Source organism: Calidris pugnax, unplaced genomic scaffold, assembly GCF_001431845.1.
Source record: "Calidris pugnax isolate Ruff unplaced genomic scaffold, ASM143184v1 scaffold18, whole genome shotgun sequence".
Classification (NCBI taxonomy): domain Eukaryota; kingdom Metazoa; phylum Chordata; class Aves; order Charadriiformes; family Scolopacidae; genus Calidris; species Calidris pugnax.
The window spans coordinates 2,189,216-2,207,818 of NW_015090812.1; the positions used below are offsets into that span (position 1 = coordinate 2,189,216).

At 40.4% G+C, this 18,603-nt stretch overlaps 1 protein-coding gene and 1 long non-coding RNA gene across 2 annotated transcripts; both read left to right on the forward strand.

Moving 5' to 3' along the window:
• Nucleotides 1-11: 11 nt before the first annotated feature.
• LOC106886180 lies at nucleotides 12-2,924 on the forward strand. Its single transcript, XR_001411604.1, has 3 exons — nucleotides 12-780; nucleotides 904-961; nucleotides 1,416-2,924. It is a non-coding gene; the product is annotated as an uncharacterized LOC106886180 (long non-coding RNA).
• A 3,619-nt stretch (nucleotides 2,925-6,543) lies between these two features.
• On the forward strand, nucleotides 6,544-8,110 carry TACSTD2 (tumor-associated calcium signal transducer 2). The gene is given in 2 exon segments (XM_014939026.1): nucleotides 6,544-7,737; nucleotides 7,739-8,110. Coding segments are annotated over 2 exon segments (933 nt in total). The 5' UTR covers nucleotides 6,544-7,105; the 3' UTR covers nucleotides 8,040-8,110.
• Nucleotides 8,111-18,603: the final 10,493 nt, after the last annotated feature.

Sequence of the window (18,603 nt, forward strand, 5' to 3'; positions counted from 1 at the left end):
GCAGTGTGGAGTTAAAATACTTAGAAACTTTATCCACCCTTAGAAGCAGAGTTTTTTTGGTTTTTTTTAACTATTTACTGAAATTCACGGTATTTTTCTTTCTCCCTGATTTTTGCTAACTGAATTGTGTTCTGCAAGTCATTTTCTGAGCTTGTTTCCTGCTGTCTATTGCTTTCTAAATTCCTCTTCCCCCACCTGCAATAAACTAGAAGAATTTCTTCCTTTAGGAACAAAATTCCTCTGAAATCTAGAACAATAGTTCATACATGAGAAACAAAAACCTTTTTTATTCACATAATAACCACAGAGATCTTAGCACCACTTACACTCTTGGAGTCAGTGTTGACTTGACTCCAATTGTATATGTTGACTCCAATTGAATACATCGAGTATAAAAACTCAATTTATTTTGCCATTTTTGTTACCTTGTAGATTTCTGTGTAGTTTCTTACCAGGGCAGGGAGGAGAACGGCTTTTTTCCCCTGTTTCCACCAAAATTAAATTTGGAATCCAAAACACGTCGTACTTTTACTTTAACCTCCTCAGCGTTGGCAAGTAATGGGACTGGGAGCTTCTGCAGTCAGTAATGGATTGTGACCAGTTGCATTTAAAACTGAAAAAGAAATAATTGAGTGTACTAGAAACACCAAATAATCATGTTCAATTGATTCCAGGCCTGCCCTACAAATTTGAAGTACAGCAGATGGTGGAGGAACCTCAGTGGGAATTAATATTTGAAAAAACAAGATGGATAATTGAAAAATACAGATTTTGCCATAGGTATGTGTCTCTTTGTATTCTAAAGAATAGCCAGTTTAGAATTTTTGCATGTTTTATTATTGATCTTTCAATGAAGATGTGGCCCTGCTTCCTACAGCACTGCTCTTGTTTTTCTTTGAACAGCAGCGTCCCCATGGATAAAATCTTTCACAGAGATTCTGACCTCACTTGTTTGCAGAAAGTAAGTTTTCTTCTTTTAATTTTTAGCTTTTTTTTTTTAAATTGAAGAGGGTTTTTTTTAAAATGCAAACTATGAAAAGTCAACTGAAGTTACTTTGTTACAAATTAGAGATGTAATCACAATAAATGACTTCTGTAGTGCAGCTTGTTAACTTACAAACACAATGAAAATAACAGTGTCCATCTGAGGGAGTCGGGAGCAGCGGTTGGTAAAATACCCTTGAATTTAGCCCTTGTGCAATTTGATGTTTTAAAGAATTGAGTTTAAATCACCCATGTGTTCCTGTGTGACCATTCCTTTCTAAAACCTCTGTGGTACAGTTGAACACTTTGTATGGTGTTAATCATAAATAAATAAATAAAAATCCCTTTGGAATACTTAACAGCTAGACAGGGAAAAAAATAAATTCAGGAAAAGTGACGATTTAGAAACAATCTCCTTTTCTTTTGACCAGCTGTTGGAGTGCATGAGGAAGACTCTGGGCAAGGTGACAAACTGCTTCATCGCTGAAGAGTTCTTGACTCAGATAGAAAACTTATTCCTCTCCACGTACAAGGGTGAGAAGAAGAGCAATTCCGAAGAGAATGAGCACGAACAAATGAAACACTGATGTGATGGCTTTAACAAAACAAAATTAGGGAACTTTGATTTTATTTTTAAATTTTCTCCTCCTTCTCCCCATTATGTCAACTCTTTCAGAATTATTACCCATTTTAATAGTGACTGTTACAGAATCCGGTGGTATCGTTATGAAAAAGGAGTTTGAGAAACTCCTACTGTGTGTGACCTGACCTCGTGGGGAACATTTAATATGAACATTTTGTAAAAAAAAAAAACAAGTGCTACCGAATGAATTGCTTGACCCACAGTCTGCTGTTTGGGAAGAAGGACAACCCGTCAAGAATCCTGGGCTTCGGCCTTCAAGGAGAGAGGACAAAATCTCAAGTCTTCCCAGTTTGAGATTTTTCTTTTATTTTTTTTATCGACAGGTCCCCATCTAACTCAGAATGAATTTATTCCTGAGCGCTTTAGAGACCGTAAGTGTGAGTGCATTCATAAAGGAGAAGCTGCACTGAAAGGAAAACTTTGTACTGATTTCCCACTTTCCTGGTATCCAGTCTGAAGTTTTATTCAGTTGTAGTTTAATACATCAGCTGATTAATTATTATTTTTTTTTTAATATATTTTTTCTCCATCGATCCCTACGGTCAGGTAGCTTTTTGGCATCTCCTTTGCCATCTTGCTTCTATATTGGGTAGAGCAAGCTGGGGAGTTTTGGTGACGTCTCGGTAGCGGTTGTGGTTGTTTCCAGTGGAAATGCTGACTCCTGTCTTATTACAGGTCCCAAACTTTCAGCTCTTCCCTTCTGCGGGGAGAGAGTGTGTCCTTCTGCCACATGGTTGTGATTTGGCCACTTCTAATTGCTGCTGTTTCCCGTGGAAACAAGAGCTTTTGATTGATGGTGACTTTAGTGCAACAAACAGAAAAATATTTGTCTTTTTAAAAGCAAAAAAAAAACCCACCAAGTTTTCTATTCAGTCTCCTCTATAACGTGCAGTTCAATAAGAAAACCTACTGGTTTGTATCGGTTCTTCAGTTATAATTTCACGCAAGGATATTTCAGATAAATTAGTCATAAACAGATGGAGAAATTTCTTGATTGGAAATATTTCGTGAGCTCTGTCACTGTGAATCTTTATAGAAGAAAAACATGCTTAAAATTTTGCTTTCTAAATCATGAGGAAACTTGGACTGTTGTACAGTTATTACTATTTACACAGCTTTATCTTGGGCAAAGTTTGTCAGAGAGGTCTAAGATATATTTGAAAACATGAATTAAGCAAGACCTTGAGTTTATATCTAGAGGGGTGACAATGGACTCGATTATTATTTAAAAAAAAAATAAATAAAATGTGTGTATATATCTAGTTCTACATAACCTAAATGGAATTTTAAAATTTTATATGTTTACGTTTTTAACTTCAGCTTTTCCTTTGTATGAAGAGTTTGAAAAGCTTTAAAACTGTAGAAGTGCATCCCAAGGAGTGAAGTTAACTTCACTTTTTTTATCATGCCTCATAAAACGTTCGTCTCTCTCTGTTGCTGAGTGGAAGGTGCAGAACCTGATGGTGTGAAGATGTGAGCCCTTGGATATTAATAATATTACTACTGGTGTATTAATTGGATTTAAGGGTGATGTTACACACAGCAGTTTGTCTCTCGAGTGGAGGGGGTGGTGCGGTATCGAGCCTTTGATCTACACACAAAGACTCCAAATTTCCTAGGGAGTTCCTGGGCAGGGTGCTGGGAGGGGAAATACAACTGGATTAGGATGGTACCAGCAGTTGTATCTCATGATAACGGCTGTGAACTGGAAATGCCACGTTTGTGATGCCAAGTCATAATTTTGTTGAAAATAACTAACCTGCTTTTCATAATTTATTTTGACTGTGTGATTAATAATCAGAGTTTGGAAGTTGCATGCTTCTGAAAAGATAAAAATCTCTCTTACTAACATTACCAAGTTCTGCTACCAAACACATACAAGGCATTAAATATTTTTATTGGGAAGCTCAGCGGGGTTTGGTTTGGTTTTTTTTCCATCCAGCAATCCCTTTCATGCCGGCTTTGCTCTTGTGTACCTGTGGTGGGACTAATGTGCTCCTTCTTTCTGCAAGACCAGCTCTTACACCTTGCCAGGTTGTTGCTCAGGAGCTGGGAAACAGGTCAAGTAACAAGCAGAATGATGCCATCTACACTGGAAGAGTCAGCAGTTTAAGAAAACAAATAAAAAAGAAAGAAAAACAGGGGGAAAAAAATGTCCAAAGCCCTAAGATGTAACTTTTGGCAAATATCCTTTATGGGTGTTTGTTGGCTGGGTCAGGTTTTGCTGTCCCAGTTATCAGCAGTGTTTATACACAGGAATAGATATATAAATATATAGATATATGCCTTGTGTTCCCAGGGAAGGGAGGGGAATGCTAGTATTTTTAATTTTTTTTTTTTTAAATAAGTAACGCTTATACACAGGGATATATTTATATATATTATATGTATATATGCCTTGTGTTCCAAGGGAAGGGAGGGGAATGCCAGTATTTTTAAGTTTTTTTTTTTTAAATAAGTAACTTTCTAAGAAGAAATCAGTTGAGGAAAAGAAACAAACTTTCCAAGAAGAAATCAGTTGAGGAAAAGAAACAAACCTTGGAAACAAACAAACAAAACTTGAAAACAAACAAACAAAACAAACCCCCCAAACCAGCCAAACAAACCCCATTACCACTGTTACCATGGATATTAACTACTTCTTTTCCATTCGCTTGCTGCTTTGATGCTCCTGCTTGATACTAAACACCTTAAAAGGTGTGTTCTGTTATTTGTAACAGCTCCTTGTCTCCTGAGCTGAGCTTTGGTATTTCCTCCAAGCCGGGATCAATAACCCAGTGCTTCAACTGAGCGTGAGCCGCTAGAGGGGGCTTTGTCACAGCTGAGCCAAAAAGCTTTGAAGTAACATTAAAACTCTTCTGACTCGTGCATGTAAACTTCTGGCTGGTGATGGCGTGTTATGGGCAGCAGCGGGGTACAGATTTGTTTATTTTCCTTTGTTCTCTGCTTTAGTCTCCTTTGGGAAACGATCCCGTAGTGCTGTGTGGCAGGGAAGGCAGATCCCTATTTTCCACGTGGTTTTCACAGAGTCCTGGCTGTATTTCACTGAATTTCACTGAATTTTTTGGGTACCTGGGTACAGATTGGTTTCTTTTCCTTTGTTTTTACAAACTCTCTCCTTTGGGAAACGATCCTGTAGTGTTGTGTGGCAGGGATGGCAGATCCCTATTTTCACCCAAATTTGATAGGAGTGTGTTGGTTGTAGCTCAGTTTGTGCCAACAGCAGGAGCCAGGTGAGCCCTTTCCAGCTGTGCCGGCAGAGAATTGGCTCTGCTGGGCGTTACTGAGCAGCGGGGACAGCGTTGTGTTGGGGAAAGGGACACGAGGAGGTGACAAGCGAGCAGCGTGGAGGTGTGGAGTAGGGTAACATAATGGGTTTGTTTTCACAGGTAACTGCAGTGCACTCTGAAGGAGATCACCAGCTCACCTTTAAACAACTATTCGTTACCCAAATTTGACAGGAGTGTGTTGGTTGTAGCTTGGTTTCTGCCAACAGCAGGAGCCAGGTGAGCCCTTTCCAGCTGTGCCTGGCATTAGTGAGCAGCGGGGACAGCGTTGTGTTGGGGAAAGGGACACAAGGAGGTGACAAGCGACCAGCGTGGAGGTGTGGAGAGCACCTCAGTGTGGCAGAGCACACCTCTCTGCGAGGAGGAGGAGAGGTGCTGTGCCACTGCCAGCCCCACCAAGGGACATTGGGGTGCAGGCAGGGTGACTTCATCCAACCCCACGGAGCCAGCACTTGGGAAGGAGCCGGTTGTTAATAACCCAGTGAACAGCGTAATCATATTTGATACCCAGCAAACTATTTAATAGCCAAGATAAAAGCATTCGGGTTGTTTAATTGGAAATGTCTTGCTGGTTTACATAAACCTAGTGCCCTATTTTTATGAGATTTAGAATTGTGCCGAGAAATTGTTTCCATGGAAGCAGAGATCACTAAAGAAATAACCCACTCCACATTTCCTCCAGGATTATTCCTTTTACAGCCTGCTGTTCTAAATAATTAACTCCTGTAGTACCATTACAGCTTAGCATAGATTAAAGAAAATAATACTTCTTTTTGGTTTTAGTGTCATATAGTTTATATATACATGGATATTTGGAAAGAACTTTATCTTTACAGTAAGTCTGTTCTGTCCTTATTTACAGAGGGGGAAAGCCACTAGTGCAAAAAAGTCAATGAAAAAGTGCACTTTTTTTGGCAACTTACGCAGCTCTCTCAAGGAAATTTGAAATGATTCCCTCTTTGTCCTTTTCTTGCTGCTGTTCCACACTTTTTGTTAAGGAGGTGACAAGCGACCAGCGTGGAGGTGTGGAGAGCACCTCAGTGTGGCAGAGCACACCTCTCTGCGAGGAGGAGGAGAGGTGCTGTGCCACTGCCAGCCCCACCAAGGGACATTGGGGTGCAGGCAGGGTGACTTCATCCAACCCCACGGAGCCAGCACTTGGGAAGGAGCCGGTTGTTAATAACCCAGTGAACAGCGTAATCATCTTTGATACCCAGCAAACTATTTAATAGCCTAGATAAAAGCATTCGGGTTGTTTAATTGGAAATGTCTTGCTGGTTTACATAAACCTAGTGCCCTATTTTTATGAGATTTAGAATTGTGCCGAGAAATTGTTTCCATGGAAGCAGAGATCACTAAAGAAATAACCCACTCCACATTTCCTCCAGGATTATTCCTTTTACAGCCTGCTGTTCTAAATAATTAACTCCTGTAGTACCATTACAGCTTAGCATAGATTAAAGAAAATAATACTTCTTTTTGGTTTTAGTGTCATATAGTTTATATATACATGGATATTTGGAAAGAACTTCATCTTTACAATAAGTCTCTTCTGTCCTTATTTAGAGGGGGAAAGCCACTAGTGCAAAAAAGTCACTGAAAAAGTGCACTTTTTTTGGCAACTTACGCAGCTCTCTCAAGGAAATTTGAAATGATTCCCTCTTTGTCCTTTTCTTGCTGCTGTTCCACACTTTTTGTTTGGTGATGGGTATATTCTGAAACCATCGTTGTGCTTCTGGCAACCTTTGAGGGAAGAGACAGTGCAGTTTTTCATTAAGGTAATGGTGATGAGGATCCTCCTCCAGTAGGGAAAACACCATCTCCTTTAGTTACCTGTGGTTCTTCTCCCATATGTTACTTCTGACAAATCAGTTAATTTTTCTCCAGTGTCTGTAAAAACTGTCAACTGATAGAATCATAGAATGGTTACACTTGGAAGGGACCTCAAAGATCATCAAGTTCCAACCCCCCTGCCCTGAGAAGAACCAGCTTAAAGTGCAGCTTGTTGATTTCTCTAGGAATTGGGTACTAGATGCCAGTTGTTTTGGAAGAAGAACCTGTTTGGTGGGTCTGATTTTTATGTCGATAAAGGCAGCAGTACATCTGCATATAGAACAAGTAGCTTCCATGGGTGGATTAAAGCTTCAGCCTCCCATCATCTGGGACTTCATTCACACTTTTCACCTGCAACATGGAGCTTCTCCTGGGGGTTTGCCTGGGTTTGATTCTGGCGGTGGCTTCAGCAGAGCAGAACAACTGCACCCATGCAACCAACAAGTGGACAGTCTGTGCCCAGGATGGCCCTGGGAGCTGCACCTGCACGCTGGTGGGTTCAAATCGCGGGGTAGACTGTTCCAGGCTGACCTCAAAATGCTTGCTGGTGAAGGCAGAAATGATCCCCCTGCAGCAGAAGTGCTTCTGGGGCCATCCCCGTGGGCAGTTGAATAATAATGGCATTTACAACCCAGACTGCGAGGAGAACAATGCCTTCACAGCCCAGCAGTGCAATCAAACCAACACGTGCTGCTGTATGAACATGGCCAGAGTCAGTAGAACTGACATGGGTGACAAAAGCCTGAGCTGCTGCAAACTGGTTAGAACGAGCTGTATCTATGTTGAAATGAAGCACAAAAAAAGGTTCAGTGCCTTTGATGTTTCCGACGTAGCAAACACCCTGAGAGATCTGTTTGAGAGGCAACACAAACTGCACCCCAAGTTCATCACAGCCGTGAAGTTCAACTCCCTGTGTATCCAGATCTGCCTGAACCAGCAGCTCTCCCAGAAATCTAGGTGTGATGTAGATATAGCTGATGTCACCTATTACTGAAAAAGATGTGAAAGATGACTCCATGTTTCATTCCAACAGAACATGAACTGTCTCTGTCCATGGAGATGCTCTGCATATTCAAAAAATAAGGATTTATTACGTTGATGAAAAGCCACCAGACTTCTGCATGACACAACTGGCTGCTGGCATTAGTGCTGTGGTGACGGTGGTGACACTGACTGCTGGCCTTGGCATCGCTGCGCTGCTTGTCCTGAGGTGGCTGCGGACGAGAAAACATGTGAAAGTGGAGATTAAGGAAATGGGTGAAATAAAAGCACTGAGCTTACAGCTGCCCTGATCTGGAGAAAAAAACACCCCAAAGACATCTGAAAAAAGAAAGGCAACAACAGGAAGGGAAAAAAAAAAAAAGGCACAAAATGCAAATAGCAAACAGACTCCATGGATGGATTTGGGGAGGTTTTATTTCCTTTTTAGGGGAATTTATACAGTGATTGCTCTGAATTATTCTAGTTTAGCAAGAGTGACATTTTTGGGTATAAACTGATTTGTGAGTCAGTTACCTAGATATTTGAAATTAGTCCCAATTTAGAGGCAAAGAAAACTGCCACAGCTGTCTGTTTAGCATAACGTGGAAGGCTTTCACTCGTGCTGCAGGCCTGCTTCAGCCTGCTTAGATAATCTCTGAGTGGGTCTTGGAGTAATTGGGTTACACAGCTGCTTTTCTGTTGGGAAAGACTTTATTTTTTAAATAAATAAATAAATAAAAAGTGGGTTGGTTGGTTTGTTTTAAGTTGCTGGAATGTTTTTTATCAACAAATAATTTTGGAAATATTACTAAATAACCAAATAAGGTGGTGATAAGATACTCTATAGCACCAGAGGCTTTTATGCAGAGTCATTTGTTAGGAAATGTTGCTGCAGCCCCTTCTAGGGATCCTCTCCACTCTTCTAGGTGCGGAGATCCCAACTTTCCCAGTTTGTATTCCGGCAGCACCACGAGCTACTCCCACTTGTGCTCTCTTTAACAAGGACCTGACATTCCCTGTCAGCAAAGATCCCTTGATCCAGCTGCGAGTGTGACTTGACCTTGGGGTTCTGCCCAAATCCACACTCTGGTAACAGCTTTCTGGCTACCTAAGTTCCCCTTGTAGTTTTAAGGTGTTTTTCAGTGTTGTGCAGCTTCACAGAAGTACTACACAATGCTTCAGGACAAGCTGAAAAAGAGCTTTATTCTAGTCGAGCTGCAGGGGGAATTTAAGAGCAGAGTGTAATTACTGAGGCTGGAATTTGGCCAAGACACTAGAACTGGACTTCTTCGCTACCTACTCATCTGCTTGAGGTCACATCCACCATGAAGGACATTTTAAAGAAAATAATTCTAGTTGTTAAATGTTGAAATGTTGGCAGTTATATTCTCTGTACGGCGTTTGCGTGTCTTGAAGTCCCATCAGTCTAATCTGCTTACATGCAAAATGAGACCGCAACACATAGACACGGCTCTTTTATTTTGTTAATTACTAGTTTGTAATTCTAATAACAGTCAGTAATGAGCTACTTCTAGGGCAAACTATTAAATATGCATCTCTGATTCTACTGAATGGAGAGGATACCCAGAATAAAGTGAAGATGCTTTGTTTCTGTTTCTGCATTTGTTTATATTGAAGGGGAAGAGATTTGCTGTTTGGGGGCTGCGTGATGGGGTTGTTTAATATTTTTTAGCTCAATGTCCACCATCTCCATTTAACCTCATTCTTGTTCACTTACCTGCTGGAAAAACTGGGGCTTTGGATACATAGGATGGGGTGGATGCATCAAATTTCCCCCAAATTAGATTTTTATTCAATTACAGCAGTATTAATGCACTCAAAAACTTTTGGAGCGGGGTCTATAATGTATTGTGGGCCTTACTGCAACATGGCCAAGGTGGTGTTTTCAGTCAAGTACATACATTAGCACTGATAGAAGATGAAGTGAGAATTTAATAGCTAGGCTGAATTTTCCCAAGTCCTAGGAAAATTCAGAACTTAGCCTAACTCCACACAATTTTGCAATTAAGCCTTGATGAAATGGATTAAATTGAAAACCTAGAGCTGAGTAGCCCTTCAGTGCTGAAGAAATGAAAATTTTCCAAGTACGTTGCTTAACCACTGTCCTAACTTACGCAGAGCTGATAAAAGCTTTGTGCTTGAGAGGCTGGTGCTGTCCTTCCATCAGAGAAGATCACAAGATGTGCCATCTTTTCTGGAGATCCACTGTTGTGGCTTTCAACATTTTTTTAAAATCACTGCATTTTTCCTCATTTCTGTCATAAGAAAAAGAAAATTCAAGGTGAATGATGAGATTTTGGATTAAAATAGCATATAAACATGTAGGCGTATTTTGATTAGGAGCGGCAAAAGTGACTGTTGAAAAAATCTTAATACATAACAGTTTCAGCATTTCTTTGGCTTCCACCTTTCTTATAAGAGGTGGAGATTGAGAAGAGAGGCTGTTGTGGTGCAATTTATATTTTTATTAATCATTAAAGGACTGCTGCATCAAAATCCTGTGGTCAGTTATTTCCTTGCTAGTCCTCAAGCACCAGTAGCCTGCGTGCTGCGAGGGGACTGGGAATGCACTAGGATCATTTTATAGGAGTGGTAAGGTATGTGTCTGCAATTAATCAAAGGAGCAAGAAGATTAATTGCAGTGCAGAGCTCAGAGAACCTCTCTTTTGGATTAGAGCATCCTACTTGAATAAAGCTGTGTAAAGCTATTGGATGATCTGGACTTTAATAAACCAAAGATACCCATTGCTCCCGCTAAGTACTCATTTCTCTCCTGCTGCTCCAGTCATACCACCTCTCAGGCTATATATTAATATCTTTTTTGCACATGGTAAATCAAGTATTTTACTGTAACACTCCATGATGTTCAGTTTCTTTGACTTTCTGTCCACTGCTGTTCTTGCTGAAAAGGAGAAAATGAGCTCCTCATCAACTTTAAATTTTGAAAAATTAAAATGCTTTTTTATTATTCATTCTAATTTAGACTTATCTCTCTCCTGATTACGTCACCCTCTTTTAGTGGTGTGTTTGCTCATTGGATTTAGGTAATTAGGCTTTATTCTGTGCAGTGGGATCTGTGGTTACAGCCAGTGTGGTGATGGTGGGTTTCTGCTGTAGTCGGCACTGACTGACAGCTTTTAAGTAGTGCCCTGAACAACACGATTAACATCAATCTCCTATCAGTTTCCGCAGAGACTGCTCAGTCACAAATGTATTCAGGGGAATGTTTTGTTTTGAAATGCTGTTTTAATACTCTGTGTATAAAAGCATACATATTTATGCATCTGTCTGTGGGTAGATACAGAAATAAACCCGTAGCTGGTATGAAAGAGTGCCTTTGTGCTATCACCCACCTGTGTTAGATAAGAGCGGGTACGCTTGCTTTAACCATGGTAGGGCTGTCTGTTGTCTAAATTCTGTTCTGCAATTCCAATCTGAAGGGCTGCCTTAGAAAGCTCAAAATAACCACTGGCAGAGAAAAAAAACCCCAACCCTGTCTTTGTGCTACGACTCTGAAGAAGATGGTGCTGCCCTTCCCATCCAGCACCACCACCTTTGTGTCACTGCACAAAGCGCGTTTGGGCCTTTGCTTTTAACTTTTAGTTAAAACTTTTTTAACGGGCTCAAGATGTGAGGCAAGTGCCAGAAGCGGTGCCAGCACCAGAGCAAGGAAAGGAAAGATAAGGATTCATGGAAGGATTAAAACCCTCTTAAACTCTGTTCCCTCTATTCCCCCTGGTAAAACCCATGCCTGCTTATATATGCAAGTATGTATTCTCCAAGGCATGGACACAAAATCCCTGCATTAGTTTGCAAATGACTGGTGCGTGTACACACAGGGCTGTTCCTACACCTGTACTTACAGACACACACACCACTGTGCATGTCAGAGCAGGCCCCAGGGACAGCTTTGTGGCAGCAGCTCCTACGTTGCATTCAGCCAGCCTGCAGCCAGCTCTAACCCTTATCAGTGGTAAAATAACCCAAACCTGCTGCTGGTTTGGAACAACAAAGAATCCTCTCCCTGTCCCATCTTCCCCTCGATTAGGAATAATCTCTTTATGGATGTTAATTGTTGAAAAAATCTTAATACATAACAGTTTCAGCATTTCTTTGGCTTCCACCTTTCTTATAAGAGGTGGAGATTGAGAAGAGAGGCTGTTGTGGTGCAATTTATATTTTTATTAATCATTAAAGGACTGCTGCATCAAAATCCTGTGGTCAGTTATTTCCTTGCTAGTCCTCAAGCACCAGTAGCCTGCGTGCTGCGAGGGGACTGGGAATGCACTAGGATCATTTTATAGGAGTGGTAAGGTATGTGTCTGCAATTAATCAAAGGAGCAAGAAGATTAATTGCAGTGCAGAGCTCAGAGAACCTCTCTTTTGGATTAGAGCATCCTACTTGAATAAAGCTGTGTAAAGCTATTGGATGATCTGGACTTTAATAAACCAAAGATACCCATTGCTCCCGCTAAGTACTCATTTCTCTCCTGCTGCTCCAGTCATACCACCTCTCAGGCTATATATTAATATCTTTTTTGCACATGGTAAATCAAGTATTTTACTGTAACACTCCATGATGTTCAGTTTCTTTGACTTTCTGTCCACTGCTGTTCTTGCTGAAAAGGAGAAAATGAGCTCCTCATCAACTTTAAATTTTGAAAAATTAAAATGCTTTTTTATTATTCATTCTAATTTAGACTTATCTCTCTCCTGATTACGTCACCCTCTTTTAGTGGTGTGTTTGCTCATTGGATTTAGGTAATTAGGCTTTATTCTGTGCAGTGGGATCTGTGGTTACAGCCAGTGTGGTGATGGTGGGTTTCTGCTGTAGTCGGCACTGACTGACAGCTTTTAAGTAGTGCCCTGAACAACACGATTAACATCAATCTCCTATCAGTTTCCGCAGAGACTGCTCAGTCACAAATGTATTCAGGGGAATGTTTTGTTTTGAAATGCTGTTTTAATACTCTGTGTATAAAAGCATACATATTTATGCATCTGTCTGTGGGTAGATACAGAAATAAACCCGTAGCTGGTATGAAAGAGTGCCTTTGTGCTATCACCCACCTGTGTTAGATAAGAGCGGGTACGCTTGCTTTAACCATGGTAGGGCTGTCTGTTGTCTAAATTCTGTTCTGCAATTCCAATCTGAAGGGCTGCCTTAGAAAGCTCAAAATAACCACTGGCAGAGAAAAAAAACCCCAACCCTGTCTTTGTGCTACGACTCTGAAGAAGATGGTGCTGCCCTTCCCATCCAGCACCACCACCTTTGTGTCACTGCACAAAGCGCGTTTGGGCCTTTGCTTTTAACTTTTAGTTAAAACTTTTTTAACGGGCTCAAGATGTGAGGCAAGTGCCAGAAGCGGTGCCAGCACCAGAGCAAGGAAAGGAAAGATAAGGATTCATGGAAGGATTAAAACCCTCTTAAACTCTGTTCCCTCTATTCCCCCTGGTAAAACCCATGCCTGCTTATATATGCAAGTATGTATTCTCCAAGGCATGGACACAAAATCCCTGCATTAGTTTGCAAATGACTGGTGCGTGTACACACAGGGCTGTTCCTACACCTGTACTTACAGACACACACACCACTGTGCATGTCAGAGCAGGCCCCAGGGACAGCTTTGTGGCAGCAGCTCCTACGTTGCATTCAGCCAGCCTGCAGCCAGCTCTAACCCTTATCAGTGGTAAAATAACCCAAACCTGCTGCTGGTTTGGAACAACAAAGAATCCTCTCCCTGTCCCATCTTCCCCCCGATTAGGAATAATCTCTTTATGGATGTTTAGACTGGGATTATGACCAGATTAGGTTAACGATGTGAAACAAAACGCCTGCTGCATTAAACCCCCCCAAGCCCTCCCTCCTTGTTTAGATGGTAAAACACCAGCAGGTCCGTGACATCGAGCATTTAATGACAACTAGAGACAAGAGCCCCTCAGTAGTCCTTAAAATGTTTAAAACTTGGGGAATCACCTTGGAAAAAAGAAACCAATTCCTATTGCTCGAATATCAAAACCACTTTTTCAGTGAACAATTAAAGAAGTAACAAATTGTTCCTATTTCTCGTATATCAAAACCACTTCTTCAGTGAACAATTAAAGAAGTAACAAATTGGCCCTTCCTCCACCTTCTCCTTAATTGGACCAGTTAATGCTATTAAGTTGATAGTCTTCCTCTTGCAGGTATAATTATCCTTTCCAAAGCATTTCCACTGATTTGCCTCAGGGTTTTGAGTACTGCAATTACCTCTATTTTTTTTTTAAATGCTGAGATTAATCTTAAGTCATTACAATTACTATCAGAGCAGGAAAAAAATCAACTTCCAGAACTTTTACAATTCTTATTATTCAGCAGTTCTAACAAAATCCCTTGTACCGGGATTTATTTAGTTAAAATTTCATACACACCAGGGCAGCCTGAAAAGATTCACATCTCATTTTCATGACGATCCCTATTCTCCGAGGGATAACACTCTCACAGTCCTACTCCAGCACAAATCAAGTGCCACAGAAACAATTAGGGAGACTTTGTATTATCTAAATGAAAGACTGAATGAGAAAGCACTTCTAATTTTCCACTGAGATTTTTACATGTGGGCCCAACGGTACCTTTTTCAGCTTTTTCGTTTGTTTTTGTTTTTTTTTTTTCAAAAAATAAACCTCTGTCCTTTAAAGGCTTGAAATGAGAAATCTCAGCATTTTTGCTAGTCTGGTTGCACCCAGAAAAAAGAAGTAGAACTTACTAAGAAAGTAACTGGCTGTTGCTATGCTGTAGCCAGGGCACTGGGCAGCACAGACACACTCATTTTTAGGACAGGTCTGTTGAGTTCTCCTTTTTTTCTTCCCATCTTCATGTGCTCTTTCCTGTTGTTGGAAATAAGATTGCTTTATTATTGTCTCAGTTCCACTGAAGGACTTAAGAAAAATCCCTTGAGTATAGAAAGTTAATTAGGCCCCCCTTTTTTCAGTCCCTCCAAATAAATTTTGCATTTTAGAGAGCTAGAAGAAGAATTCTGTGATATTTACTATTTTCACTTAAGGTTTTTACACAGGTCAGCTGCTTTAAAAATAATAAATAATAATGATAAATAAAAATAACAAAATTCTTAAGTGATAGATTCTCCGAATTTCTGCCAGTTTTGCAACTACTTAGCAATACATAATGCTGGATTTCATTTTCATTACTTCACTTCAAGATCAGTAGTTCCTAAAACATATTTAATTTGAATGTTTGTACATGTGGTTCCTTAACTCCCTGTATCTTGTCTGTATTTATCTCAACCCAGAGAAGAAGAAAAATAGCTAATGCACTTAATTCCAGGCTGACAAGCATCCTGGGCCAGTTATTACCTATTAACGGATTTTTAAATAGCATCTACTAACTGATATGTCAGTGGGGCAAGGGACAGTTAGTACACAATACAATACACTCAGTGGACCAAGCAGGATATTCTAGTGAACAAGATTTTGAAAAATCTTGATATTTATAAAAAGTGTTGCCCAGTCTTTTAAGCACCCATGAGCTCCTGGGATTTCAACTGGCCAAACAGGCTAAGTGGCATTAAATCCAATTTCTGACTTGCAGAAGGCCGATGGAGTGCATTGTTTCTCTCAAGTTTTTAGCCCAATACTAATGAGCAAAAGCAAATTACACTGAAACTTGAAGAAGTATCAATTAATATTCAATTTTCGCTTGGGTTTATAAAAAAGCCAAATATTTTATAATGAGGCTTTCATTTGAAGCTGAAGACTGTACATTTTAACTAGCAACTTTTTAATTGTGGTGATCAAAATTGGTAGCAGGGAGACTTCAGTATCAAATTGTTTCCACCTGAATATACAGAAAAATATTTTATTTTTACAGCTGAACTGTTTTTCATTACTTTTATTGGATTTGACATTTACTTGCATGACTAATTTCATACAAAAATAATTTCATACAAAATCTTATTCAGTTCAGTACAACTACTTATATCAAGAGATAAATACTAATAGACTAAACAGGAAAATTCTATCTATCTGTTAAAGTGTTAATTGCTTAATTGTGGTAAGGACTACTGCACAGTGTATTTGTATTTGTACAGTCTTTGTGGAGAGCAAAAGCTTTGATGATAAGCTCGTATCTAGTCAGTCAAGGGGATTTGATATTAAGTGGTTTCCTCCACAGCAACTTGAGGCAAAGATCTGGGGACAGAGAATGATAAATGACTCTGTGAGCTCCATCCTACCACGGACAGAGTTCACAGGTGTTTCGTATGCATTTCATCTCTGGAAAAAAAAAAAGACAGATGTGAAAATGCTTCATGATCCAAACTCACTCTACAGGTCAGTTTTTCAGCAATGAAATTCAGTGCCACGCTGAGGTTCATCAGAAAACCTATACATCACTTATGACCTCTAAGTGGGTCTTATGCAGTCTTAAGGCAAGAAAGCTTGCCTTCTGCCCTTCTTCAGAAATATGAATTACAGTCTTTTTTCGAAGAGGAGGCTAGAAAGCAAAATCTCAACTACAAAATAAGTCTTAACCTACCTCTCTAAAGCATAGAACTTTCTTATTTCCTCAGAAGAAAAAATATCTATGTGTATATATTCATTAAAATTCCAGAGAACCCCTGGTATAAATGACTAGTAAGAATGTTTTTTTAACTCTGTGTTTATTTAGAGAAAAAACACCACTGTATAACTATCCAATTGCTCAACTGTTTACCAGATTTTCATACAGAGAGACATTTAGTGTTGATATCTGACAGAGAGATCCTGTAATTACCTGTGCTGTATTTGCTGCTTTGAAGCTTTACTTATAAATAATGCTGCTTGGGGAGACTTTAGAAGTGCAGAACGTAGAACACAATTTTTAGCCCCATCCTCGCACACTCAAAACATCCTTTGAGTTTAACAGGAATTTAGGCGAGTCAGGAATGCAGAAATAGCTCCTATAACCTCTATGCAGACAGTGTTAAATAATGCAACTAGAGAAACAAATAATAGTAAAAAGAAATATGCAAAGAAAAAAACCAAACCATTTTCAGTAGACTTGAAATAAAGCGGAGAATTTGTGAGGTGGAAGAATAGTGTTTGCTCCACAGGAGATAAGGTAGAAAGCCTTCGTGCTTGGCTTAGGAATGGAGAATTCTAGATAAAGAAGGCAAGAAAAGCAGGCAAATACAAGTCTAAGAAATAAATAACATTAAGCATCATGAGACATTCATAAGAGCTTCCATCTCAGCTCTTCATTTCTTCACAGCTGGGACACACACCAGCCTGAGACTGGATGAAGTGTTTTTCTGCTGCTACAGCTCGGCTGGTTTTGTGACTGGAGCTGACAGTCACAAAAATCAATGCCGTGCTAATTGACTTCAAGACTTTTCTCCTCGTGCCTCTTATGGTAATGGAGGCTGGGCACCCTTAAAAGAATTGTATCTACTGAAAACAGACTTTCTACCTGTCACTACATAAGGTCTCTTCTCTGGACTCCAAGATCTGGTCAGTATGTATTTTCCTTGGCATCAGTGCTTAAGAACTGTCACGGGAGAGAACCTCTGTAATAAAAAGGGATGGACTAGTGAGTGTATCTCAGCAAACACTGAACAATACTTGTCTGTGCTCATACACAGAGTACGTGGCTGCTGAAGGCAAAGATCTGCGTTTCTTTACCTTTTGCAACGAGAGGGCCTTTGTTTACATGCAAAGCCCCAGGACTTGCATGAAACCTGGGTGGCCCTGTCATTGCCACACATCCCAGCCTCACCCTTCCATGCAGCAAATATAACCTGTTCTTCAGATCACATCATTTAAGCTGTACTTCTGTGTTATGGTTTGAGGAACCCACAATTTATTGCTGTTTAGACAATTGTGCTATCACCCAATGACCACTCCCAACCCAGGAAGGGGAATCAGGAAAAAAACAAGGAAAACTTGAGAGTTGAAATATAAACAGGTTTAATAGAACAAAACTAAGTATTTAACATTAATAATACTAAAGAACCAATATTGATACTGATACCAATATAAAATATACAAGGATTATACTCAGCCAAGTACATCATCAGGAAGCTGTGCACTCCCAGGAGTGTGCCATGGCTTTGGGAAGAAGGGAAGGGCTCAGGGGTCTGGTACCAGGGCAAGTTCTCAGGATGGCAGTCATCAAGGGAGAGAGACAACCCCTCAGCAAACTTTCTAATGTATATTGAATGGTTCTCAGGATGGCAGTCATCAAGGGAGAGAGACAACCCCTCAGCAAACTTTCTAATGTATATTGAATGTGACATTCATGGTATGAAATAATCCTTTTGGAGCTTGGGTCAAGTGCCCAGGCCTCACTCCTAAACTTGGCAAGGCTTGAAAACACTAAGACCTTGAATTCCACATACCACAGCTGGCTAGAAAGTATTTTCACAAATTCAGACACTCAAGAGTTCTAAAAGTGCATGAGATAAGACTTCACTGAAAAAGAAAATGACTGAAAATTAGTCCCGTATCACTCAAAGCAGGACATTCTGTCAGCTAGATGAGTAGGCCAAAAGTTACATATTAAGTTAGCAGCTTTCCATTTTCTCAGACTTGGGAAAAGCCAAACATCACCTCCCCACCTACCACTGTCGCAGCAGAGCTGGCTGCTCCCTTCCACAGGAGTGTCATCAGCCCTCTCTGATACCAGGAAGCACCTGGAGACTTCAGGTCTCCCAAAACCAGCAAGCAAGCCCAAGGCAGAACACTCAGGAGCGCTGAATGCTGAAGATCTGACTTGGGACCTCTTAACAACCAGGCCCAGGGACAATCGGGGCCAACCCCCGCCGTGAGATGAGGCAGCGCAGCGCCGAGACCTCCCAGCAGCACCGAGGGGAAAGACAA